General features: G+C 32.0%; 1 protein-coding gene across 1 annotated transcript in view; it reads right to left on the reverse strand.

The window, feature by feature from the left end:
* Positions 1-12,506, reverse strand: part of LOC143180498 (metabotropic glycine receptor) — a 259,155-nt gene that overhangs the window by 44,565 nt on the left and 202,084 nt on the right. Inside the window, exons 6-7 of the mRNA XM_076380259.1 lie at positions 6,673-6,741; positions 5,375-5,484 (exon numbers count right to left, since the gene is read on the reverse strand). Of these exons, the coding sequence (XP_076236374.1) occupies positions 5,375-5,484; positions 6,673-6,741 (179 nt within the window). The remainder of the gene's footprint in view (positions 1-5,374; positions 5,485-6,672; positions 6,742-12,506) is intronic.

The following is a 12,506-nucleotide window of genomic DNA, read 5'->3' on the forward strand; positions in this document are numbered from 1 at the left end:
CACTGAAGTTTTGATCTGCTGATTATACTATTGCAAGTTGAGAATAATTCGATATCAGTGTAAAATAATAGTTGTATCTTCTAAAATATTGTGTTATTACAAGCTTTTACAGTTTTAGGACATTTGCAAGGCATCATCATGATGCTTAGGGAATAATTCATCTAAAAATTTTATATGAAAACTAAACAAATATGAGGCTACCGACTTTAAATGCCTTCGAGGTTGCCTAAATTTCTGAATAAAATTTTTAAGTTACTAACGAAATTTTATTATCTCATAACGTACAACATTTATCGAAATCTTTTAACTTAGGCTTTCTATGCTTCTAGAAATTTTTAGAAGTACAATCAAAGATGCAGAGATTAATAGAAGTCTTATAATTACAGAAACAAATTAAAAAATTGTTTTGCTTAAAAAGTCTTATAATTTCGAAAATTTTGTAGCTCCAACAGTCCTATAATTTCAGAAATTCTATAGTTTTAACAGAAAGTGACAACCCTAGAACCTCTAGCTTTAAAGATCCTATAATTTTACAGATTAGAATTTAGTAAATTCTATTGTCGCACGAGTCCTATAGATCTGCATAGAAAGTTCCTGGTTTTGAAATCAACTATAAAAGAACCTATAGGATCAACTATGGAGTTCTTCATTGAAGTTTCGATCTTCAGCTTACTATTTCAAGTTGAAAAAAATTGAATATTATTCTAGGTAAGTATTATTTTTAAATTATGTCAAGATTATGCGTAATAAGACCAATATTAAGTTCAAGTTTGAACTCAGTTATTTTTGAATTAGATATGTACTAGATCTGAATTAAGTGTAAATTAGTTTTACATTAAATTTACATTAAACGTGGATGAAGTTTAGATAAGGGTTTTCATTTAAGTTCTGGATATACTTTGAAAATGTCGATTGATTAAATAGAACTAAGATAAGCACTAAAAAGATATTTATTGTGATGAGTTCCCCAACTATAACGACTATTTTATCTATCGATTCTTAAATCTCAAGAGCTTGTCAAATTAAAGAACCCAATATCTATTTTTAGGAACATACGACCAATAGTTTACTCAACAGGATTAATCATTAAAGTTCCTCTGAAGGTATTGCCCTATTAAAACATGTTAACATTTGAGAATTCGAGAATTAGAAAATTAAAAAATTTTAATATGAAAACTCTGAATAATTAAAATTGTTCACTTTTGAAGTTTTACTATTTCACAATTTTTAATTTAAATATTTTGGAACTTGATTACATAAATTATGTATGTTTGATGTAAATATAATTTTAATTACTGTAAAGTGATATAAGAATAGGGTATAATGTCCTATACGTTCTATAAAATCTTATGCTAAGATTCCACTTTATGTAGAAGTAACATAACAGTAATTCAATTACTCACTTAATAATCCTCATTCAGTCAATCTGGAAATTGGAGGGCAATGTAATTAACGATAAGCTTTGAATTCATCCACTTCAGATGAAATTAGATGATATCATATCAAATGTAGCCTGCTACCGTTTATCTATTATTCAGCTTTCGCCTTCTTCAAGCTCTGTCGAGGTACCATTATGCTCGCTTCCCTGTTTCCGCTATTTTAGTGCTATTTAGTGAACTCTCTCCTTAATTGTCGTCTAACTTTGTAGAGAGATCAAAGTTATAATTAGCGGAAGTCAGGTCAGCTTACACGTACCATAGTTACACGGGAGTGGAAATACTAGACGCTATACATTAATTATCGATGAAATGCTTTCTCAGAAAAAAACTAAATATTGTATAAATCATAATTACTCCTCTTCATATTCTTGAAATTAAATATATTTTTAAATTAAAAAATTTGCGTGTTTTAGTTAAGTTTTCGATAACTTACAAGGTTTCCATAAATTAATCAACTATTAAGAACTTCAATTAGTATCTTAAAAGATTTTCTGTGGTTTCTCCACTTCTTCAAGAAGTTCAAAAGATTTGTTTACATTTCTCAAGTCCTAGTTAACTTTTTCATAACTTAAATAAGTATTCTATGGACTCGGATAGTTTTCTATTCTACGAACAGCAGCCGCATGGCTTTAAACATCCACAATTTCGAAGCTTTTTTGATACACTAGAAAGCTTCCTGAAAGGTTTACCAAATTTTCAGTAAATTACGTAATTTCCGACGATGCCAGACATATTTTTACGACTTTGAAACGTTCAGAACATTCTCCACGAGACTGACACTGCTCTTCATATTTTTCCATCGACTGAGAGGTAATGAAAGATTTATTTCCCACGATCCAAGTAGCACCATTCTGTTTCTTTCCTTCGCTTCTTCCATTCTCTCTAAATTCCACCATTCGATAGATTTCTAACGAACGCAAGCGATGAACTGAAACGGACTCGAGGTGAACCGCAGCAAGAAGAACTGAACTTTTCAGCGATCGTTGGTCAACCAGTGTGTAACTTCCGTTTTTCCCTTCTGTTTTCGATCTTCCCTCCAGCGTTCGAGATCGCTATTTTCTACCAGTTGCAGGATTTCCTGCGCCGCGAGGAATCTGAGGACAAAGATTGCGCTCTCTTCTATTCGTCTCGCCTCTCCCTCTTTTTCTTCTTCCAAACCCTTCTTTTGGAGAAATGGTTTACTCGAGCATCATCTCTTAAGTTCGTAAGCTAGTTAAATGAAATTCGTTTTATGAAGAATAAAGCAAGAGGTCGTAACTGCCTTTTGTCTTATAATCGCAAGGAAAGTTTGAATTTGATTGAAAAGATTCTTTGAAAATTTAATTGATTGCTCAGGAACTCTGAAAAAATGCATGGAAAGGATCGTAGGAAGAATTCTGTGCCAGCAGAAATTAAGTGAGAATAATATAGAGTAATTTCAAAGAATATCCCTCAAGTGATGGAAAATTATCTGGAATCATTGAATACTGGGAACTTTGAAGACGATTTCAGAAACTTTCGAACAACAGAAAATTCCATAAGATATTGGAAATTATTTGAAAAAGAAAATTCAGTAGCAGGAAATACGAAAATCTTTTTTCTGATGTCGCAGAAAATAATTAAAACTCGTGGAAGATATATTAAAAAAGTTGTGTCACAATAAATTTTCTATATGTAATGAAAAATACGTATATGATTTTTAGAATTAAAACATTCGTAAGTCTAGAAACTCTGTAGTTTTACTAATCAGTTGTACCTCTAGAAACTCTTCACCTAAAAATTTCGAAAATCGTTTTTAAGTAATGGAAAATTATGTGAAATAATTAGAAATTTTCTTATATCGTGGAAAATTGAACGACGAACAGGAAATACTTTCGGGAAATAGCAAAGGGTTTGCAAAGTATTAAAAATTACTTTCAGTAAGAGTTTGAAGTCGTAGAAAATAACATAACAATGCTTAGGATCTTGGAAACTATGAGGTTAAGTATATTTATGAAAAGATTCCTTAAAAATTGTGCCACGATGAAGTATACTGTGGAAAGTATATGTATAATTTAAAAATTAATGTAGGATATAGAAAAATTATTTCGAATATACATATTTCATTAAAGGGGTCTTCTAGTTGCGAGGACGAAAAACAGAGACCTCATTGAGAAGTTTTTCCGAAGAAATCATGAGACTTACTAATACAAGGGTTTCGCTCATTTCTTTATTCACGTTTAGGCACTAATCAACAATTTCTTTAATAGACTGTAATAGAAATTGCAAAAGTTATGTAATGATATATTGTATAGGCTGTCTCAATAAACAAGTCTGAATAGCTGACATGGTTGCAGTCGTTCTACTGATCTGAAACGAACAAATGATAAATTAGTTTAATTAGCAAGAATACAGTTATCGTTTGAACTGCGAATATTAAAATCTGATGTCTTTTTCTATTTTTTTTTTTTTTTTAAATTTGATAGACACAAAAAGATACGAAAATCAGTACTTCAACTTCAAAGTGTTACCATTTTTTAAAATATTGAGATATTTTTTTTCATAGTTCAGACTATAACTATATCCTTAATAATCAAAATAATTTATCATTCGTTCGTTTCAGATGAGTAGAACGGTCGCAATCATGTCAACCATCCACACTCGTTTATCGAAACAGTCTACATATGTATATCACTACATAACGTTTGCAATTTTTATTATTGTGTATTGAAAAAATTGTTGATTACTCTAAACGTGAATAAAGTGAGCGAAACCCTCGTATTAAAAAGTTTCATGGTTTCTTCTCAAAAAGTTCTCAAGACGGTCCCTATTTTTCGACCTTTCAGTTACAAGACGCCCTTAAATAGATTCGTGGAAGAATTTAATCAGATCAAAGGAAATATTTTTAAGCATAAACCACAGGTATTTTTAACTGAGTCGGTTTCGTTGTAACAAGCCTTACTAAAGAATTTTACCATTAATTGTTCAAGTACAAACAATGAAAAGTTTTCATGTTTTTCAATTAATTGAAACAGTTTTTCAATTTCCTGTCTGGTTCAATAATTTTTACCAAACAAGTTTCAGCGAAAATATTTCACAAATGCCCGAATATTGGACACGTGATGCGATAATAATTCAGTCTGGAATGTTTCAGAAGCATTTTCCAATGTACCGTGAAAAATTGTTCAACTTTCGGTTAAACTTTACCGGAAATATTAGATTAAAGCTGAGATTTTCAACGTCCTGACATTCTCCGAGAATTCATTAGGCAAATCTGGTACGAAACGAAGAAATAATTAACAATAACGTCGACGTTAACGTTTTTCGTATTATCTGGGTGAAGAAACACTATAACTCATTCTTTTCTGTCTAGTGCTTCCAGTCTGCTAATTAAAAATTCTCTCTCCATTTTTCTTCCTTTGCCCGAGGCTATTCCTGAAAAGCATAATTGAGAACAATACAGAAATAAAAATTTTATGTGAGAAATCACCTCTAACGAAAGAGACTTCGGACATTTATAAGAAAATAGTAGAAAATCCCCAAAAATTTGGGATTCAGTTATATTTCACATATTATATGCCATATTAGAAAATGTGAACAATAATAATTTACTTTTAAAACCTTTATAAAACGCAACAATATCCTTTAAGGTATGTCATGGGTAACTCCTTTAAGTTATAGAAAAATTATTGACAGTACGTGAAATGTCGTTTGAATAACACAATTTTGTCTGTAACTCATTCCTTAAGTAAACGGAGTAAAATTAATAAATATTTATCTTCAGCATGCGGAATTTTTATAATTTAACATTCATTCGGAGGTTTCATTTCCCGTGTTTTTCTGTTCCAAATTAAACCCGCATTTTTAAAATGAAATATTTTTCAAAAGAGTTTCGTTTAAAAAGTAAATATTCAAGGATACAGTTTGCATTGATATGAAGTAAAGCAATATTACAAGTCAACTTAGCTTTTATTTACCTCCAAGTTTTGAGCATAAGGGCGCCGTAGGTGAGTGAAAATCCAATTTCTCGTAGCCAAACTCGTACCGTGCACGTTATGACGTTTGGACGGGGGTACATTACTATTGTCTGAAACGAAGAAATTGATTTCCGTTAGCCTTCGACTATTCGCTGTCGACTACTGAGATACACTTCTTGTACATTCAATTTTATTCGACAGAATTTTCTATGGACACAAATAATTTTCGATTTTCGATAAAATTTAGAAAATGAATACATATACACTAATTGAAGAAAATAAATGTTTTTAAAATGATAGAATAACCGAAAACTAATCTATTACGTTCTGAGTAATCATTAATAAATTTTGATATGCAGAAACATACAGAATCTATATAACGTTTAAATTTCTGCAAAAAAATATAGGAAGTTAAATACAATTTATAGTTTACGAGGATGATACATATCTTTAATTATGTTGCACTTCTGTAATCCTATTTGTAAAAATAGAAATTTGCATAAACATTTGCAGTCTAATTATCAAGTCTTACAAACACCAAAGTCATAAGAAAAACATCATGGTAAATTTGTTAAACTCAGAAGAGCACAGAAAATCAAGTTCATATTTTTATTGTTACAGTTTTATATGCTATGCATGTAACTCGTCGTCAAAAGTAGTAAGCTATTTCTCATTGTTAAAAATAATATCAAACTATATTTAAACAACAAATGACAAACACAACAGCTTTTCTTTCTCTCCAAATACAATTCATTGATAATCCTGAATCACGACTATTCGTACCGAAACACTCGACCGCCATTCATTTACCATGATCGTTGGTAAATGTTATCATTTGCTAAAACGATCAAAAAGTCATCATATCACCATACAAATGGTTCGACAATGACAGTGTATATGACTGGGACGCGAGATTACGCGTTGTTAAATACCAAAAATAATACATTCTCCGCAGAATTCGCCAGAAATGAAAACGATCCGTCGATACGATATCTATTTTCAATTCTATTATCGTAATCCGATAATAGGAACTTGGGCGTGATAGAATGACGAGTTATCACGGAACGATGTCGAAGCTGTGTCAAGTAATTAATTGCAAATGTCAAGATGTATGTACTCGACGTTTTTCGACAGGTGTATCATGAACAATAGGTGTATTCGAATTACTAATTTTGGACAGATATTCTATAGGCGAACATTGGTTTCAGCACGAGTAGCTGTAACTTCTCACAGTTTAATAACTTCTATGGTAGTGGAAAGTCACTTTTCTCGGAATTTGTAAAAAAGGTGACACTTACTGTGCAATATATGAAGAACGCGCCAAGCACTATAACACGAAGGAGAACTGGACTGGCTGCTCTCACCACCTACAACATGAAAGAATCAAAACGTTGGATAAATGGTTATTTTGCTTGATGGAGTTGTCTGTTATAAGTTTTAGCCGAAAACTCATGACTGACAAAGGAAATGTACTTCTACTGAAATTTGTTTATAGAGAAATTTCCTTTTAGTAGTGTTATATAGCTTGAAACATTAAACAATTCTTGTAAGTATTTAGAATCTTGTTTTATCTTGCACTGTAACAAAGTTTTATTTTAAAAAATGTAAAAATATGAAATTTTAATTCACCTCTACAGTGTTCCTCTATCTAACAAAAATTTTCTTAATACTCTTACTATATACACTATATTCTACGTTAATAAATTAATAAAATCAAAATTTTTGTGTTTAAAATCTCTTCTAAAATAGGTCTATATAGATTTAAATACTGCGATACAAAAATCAAATTATTTATAAGCACATTAATATCAAGAAATATCTGAAGCATTCATAGCTTTATTGATTGACAATTCTTTTGAAGTTAAAACAAGCTTCCTTTTCGAATTACTGTGAAAAGAAGAAATTATTTTAAAACTCTTCAAAAATACTGAGAGATACCGAGAACAACTGATGCTTCGCCCGCTGCTACCTCAATCATCCACCCTCTATTCTTCTACCGATTTTTAAGGTTACTTAATTGTCCTCCAGTTTTACTTCCAACTTTCCTCTCCATTTAACCCGTCCGTGACACAGTTTGTGCAAGAAACAGACACATTATCGGAACTCGAGGGCTGTTCCTTAAACAGGAAATCAGAACTTTGGGAATTGCATTCTCGGGAAAGAGGCTGCTGTCGCTTCAAAGTTCTTCGACAAAATGGGATCGTTTCTAGCCGCCCTTGTTCCGCGATAAAGAGTCCTTTTCATTCTTAAATGGATAAACATATAGCGTTTCTACTACGCGGATTAATCGAGAAGAAATTGGACACTGGAAAATAGAAAAAAAAAAAAAAATAATACGTCGAAATTCTAGAAATTTGGAACATAAAAGCTCGAGCTTTCGAAATTATTTCTTGTTGACAATATATAGAATATATAGAAATTTTATATTTTAGAAAATAAACTTGTGTAGAGAGAGCGAAGGTAGATTTGCACTTGACGATGTTATGAAAATAAGTAAGACACGCGTCAAATCTAACCACTTTGCTCGAACATTTTTTTACTGCTACGGCGATGTTGCAGCGCGTTGTAGCAACAAAGACAATTTCCAATTTTCAATTGTGGAAAACAAGGAAAGACATACGAACGTGGCAACTTGGCAGCATGTTTGCGGTACATTGTAGCGGCAAATTCATGCATAACGGCGAAACAGGATCTGTGTTCTTTTGAAAATACACAAACGTGTCGCCAAGTTGTCGCATTCATGTATCTTTCCTTGTTTTCCAAAATTGAAAATTGGGAATTGTTCTTGTTACTACAACCCGCTAGGAAAAATCGCCGCGGCGGCAAAAAACGCTCATCTGTAGTGGGCCTTAATCGCTATATTCAGCTTGCATGTATCTGTACAGTTTTCAGCATTTGGTGATGTCATTCCCATCGGACATACAGACGCGAATAGTCGGATTTCGCGATTCTCTGTTGCAGAAGTGACATTTTTTTCTCAATAAAATATTTCTAGAACTCCTTTCTTATATTTCAATTCTGAAAAAGTTCTAAAATCTTGGCAAATCATGTCAAAGTCAGGAAAAATTTACTGTGCTGCTCTAAGAATTATGGAACACTCAGAAACATTGTAAATTTTTGAGAAAAATGAACTGAATTTATAGAAAACACCAAATTCATTGATGAAAATTCTAAGTAAAACCTTAAGTCATCATGAATATGATTGATTTCATATTGTCACGTTATCATAATATGATGATTTCATACTGTCACGTTGTCATATTATGTTACTATGCCATTATCATCTTATGACGCTATCATATTATCAAGCAATCGAATTAGTATATTGCCGCTTAGATGTTAGAAAATATGTTTAGCCTCTTAGGAAACACTCCACAATTGTAAAAAGACATTAAGAATAATAAGAAATGTTCTAAACTTCTTTCAAATGACAATCTTAGTTAATTAGATATGTAATCGTTGCAGGCATGACGTTCTGTTCAAATATGGCGCATTCGAAATTCAACGTGGTATGCGGACTGTTGGGACCAGTTCCTAGAGTATCATCAAAGCGTGTAATGCTGCGGTAAAGACCTGTTCTGGTGTGGCAGACAAATTAATTGCAAATAAACGAGGGTCGTTTGAGAAAGCGTCCATTAGGTGTTACACTGATGAATATGTAACAGAGTGCAACGTAGTAGTTTCAGGACAACATGTAAAAGAATCCAGATGATCTCGTGAGAATTCTAGAAAAGTATCTTAAGACCATGAATATTCTGCAAAGACGTAAACCATATCTTAAAATCCTGGAACGGTGTTCTAAAATATAAGAAACCGTATGAGAGTCATACAAAACGAAAACTTTGCTCAAGTTTTGGAACATGTTTTTAAGTAAAAAAGAAGAGCTTTTTTAGATCATCATCCTAAGTTATTTCACAAATAGCTGTAATTGCTATTTAGTTTGTGTTGATTCTACACGCCAAAATAAGTCGAAAAGAAAAGAAGAATGAAAGTGCTTTTGACATTTTGTTTTCAAGTTATTAGTTGTTAAGAAAACCCTTAAAAAATGCATTAAAATTTGAGTAGTCTTATTCTACTGATTTCGTCTGATATTGCGTCTGACAGTCTGATCTTGTTAGTGTACGCTGGTAGTGAAATAAGTTCTTAAACCAGACACATTTCATTCTCAAATCCTCAGTTTATGTGTATCTTCAATAATTAATAACTCCAAAACGAAACCTTAAAAGTAATTTCATCCTTTATTTTTGTCTGTTAAATGCATTATATTATTTCAAGATTTCAATCAAACTCGAACTAAGTACTTTAGAAAAAGTCATTTCATGCTATACATTAGTAGGAATTACAGATGAAATAAAAAGTTTGCTATATGTATATCCAGCAGAATGTTATTTGCAAGTTTTGAAACGTTGAATGTTGGTTCTAGTTTCTCGTGAAGCATGTTGCAAGGACCCTGTGTATGAGCACGATTACCTGAATCAACAAAATTCATGTTATTGTTCATAACTAATGCTTCATTTAATTTTTAGTAATAGTACTTTTCTTCTTTAAAACTAATTCATACTTAAATATAATCAAAACCTGATCCAATCTAACTGAAACGTAGTCCAAACTTTGAAGTAATGAAATACATAGTATTGAAAACATTTCTGCGAATATCTCTAAAATTAAATCCGGCTAGCTGTTATATGTTTAGGATAAAATTGAAGATGTAATTTAGGGTGTAAAGTTCTAAAGTATATTTTACCATCATAGGGAACTTGCTAATAATTAAAAAAAATCTTATAGGGAACGTCTTTGAACACAAACACAAGAGAATCCATACTTTTAATAATTTGAGAAAGAAACGTATACACATCTTTGTTATATAAAGTAATAATATAGACTCTTAAGTTTCAAAACAGCGTAAAATAGAAAGGAAAAGAGAGTAATGCGCTCAAAGGAAACTCGGGAAGGAGGAAATGCACGCAAATAGGGCACAAGAGGCAACGTATTTGAATAAAGCGCGAGTCAAGAGATGTATTTAAACGCAACGTAATGAGGAAAAGACGCTTAAATGGGACGCTGAAGGAACGAACGGCGACGGAAGGAAAAATTGAAACATTTTTAACGGAAAGTATCATCGAGGGGTAGGCTACTTGAATGGAAATGAGAAAAGGGAGTGCTTGAGGGTGACGTGAGACGAACAAACCACTCGGAAAGAACCCGAAAGAGAAAGAAAGCGTTTAGAGAAGATGGAGCAGAGGAAGAAACACTTGAATAACGCCGTGGCGCGAAGAAATTGCTCAAGTAAAATGTGATGCGTTTAAAAGGGACTTAAGATAGCGTATAGAAGGGTAACAAATACAATATTTAAATATAGGTAATACAACATGTGATACATGGGATACCTAAAATGCTTCAGGACGAAATAAGGAAACAGATGCACTTTCAATTATCTCTTCTTTTCATGTTAACTAATCAACTTGATGAAAGTGTATATACTTAGAGGTGACTTTTTCTTCATTTTTTTCTGTGGTGATAATCGGTCATTAGAAAATTAATAAAAAATATAAAATATAATTTTCCTTTATAAATGTTTATCTTCAAGATAGTTGAACTTGAATTGTGCAAGGTTTATAGAGGAAGCTGATGCCGTTTGCAAAAGGCGCCTATTTAGAAGTGATTTCTTCGTAAACGAGAATTCGTTCAAGAAAATATTGTTGCGTATGCATTAGAGCTGTTAATAATAGAGTTACTCAGGTTGTCAGGTAACCGTGAGATATCAAAAAAAGAAAAAATTTCTTTAAAGGCACAGCTTGTGTAAACTATCCGAGTTGCTCCAGATACTCGAGGAATTGGAAATCTCTATTTCCTTTATAACAGATTTCGATTCTATAGCAAAAAGTAAATACCTTTTATTTTTACCGATCTTTCCATTTGACATCTGTTTTCTTGATATCTCATTTTAAAATAATAAAATTATGTATAGGTACCAAATTTAAAATTGTTTTACCTCTTTCAACGACGAAATTTCTAAGATTGGAAATCGGAAATTTCTAGGAAATCGGACGCGTGTACTGTAAATATGACGTCGCAAGAACCACTGAAATCACTCGTTATGTTAGAGAAAACACAGAACATTAAATCATCTGTTTTTGTTTATTACACATATATTAGATAGTTAATTAAGCTTCCTATAATATTGCATAATAGCCCATTTCCCTAATTATACAGAGGAACAATTTACTAAATTCTCAAAGAATAATCGTTTGCATTTAGAAATATTATACAATATGTGCAGAAAACTATTTGTCGATAATATTTAGGATAAATTTATGTTACACTCGGTACGTATCAAAATGAATCAACTAGCTACTGTTTCAGTGTTCCTTTAACATGTAAATTTAGATTATTTGGTCCGCTGCTTTTAACCAATCAATTGCAATCAATGACGTTTTAAATGGCAATCTTAATTAATTAGGTATGTTATCGTCAAAGGCATGATGTTGTATTTAAAAATGGCTCATTCGAAATTCGACGTAATAAGTGGACCATTGGGACAGGTTTCTCGAGTATCATCAAAGCGTGTAATGCTACGACTACGGCTACGAAGGACCTGTTTTGGTGCGGTGAACAAATTAATTGCAAATAAACAAGGGTCGTTTGAGAAAGCGTCAATTAGGTGTTGTATTGATGAATATGTAACACAGAGTAACGTAGTAATGAAAGACAAAGATGACAATTTCACAGAGCATTTTCGTGGATACACGATGAAATGGGTTGAGCTAATAGGACGTACATAAACAGAGTTTACAGAAGTTTGTGAGATATTGGTGTCTCACTTTTCCTGAAGTCACCAGCCAGAGCTATGTTTATGCAAATTAATGGTAGAATGTTTGTCAATACAACGCACCAAAACAGTCTGCTTATTTCTTCTTTAATCTTCTTCTCGTGAAACGACAGAAAAGTATTGTCATGAACAAATTCAGTTTTTGAGAAAAAATAAGTATTTAGTACTTAATGTACTTAATAAGTGTAGTTATACTTAGTACTTAATAAGCACTTAACACATTCAAGACCAGAGTGTTTTGTCAAGACTGTCATCAGCGACCGACAACAGTTTTTTAGTGTATGTAATGGGTGGATTATGAGT

This window comes from Calliopsis andreniformis, chromosome 6 (assembly GCF_051401765.1).
Source record: "Calliopsis andreniformis isolate RMS-2024a chromosome 6, iyCalAndr_principal, whole genome shotgun sequence".
NCBI lineage: Eukaryota > Metazoa > Arthropoda > Insecta > Hymenoptera > Andrenidae > Calliopsis > Calliopsis andreniformis.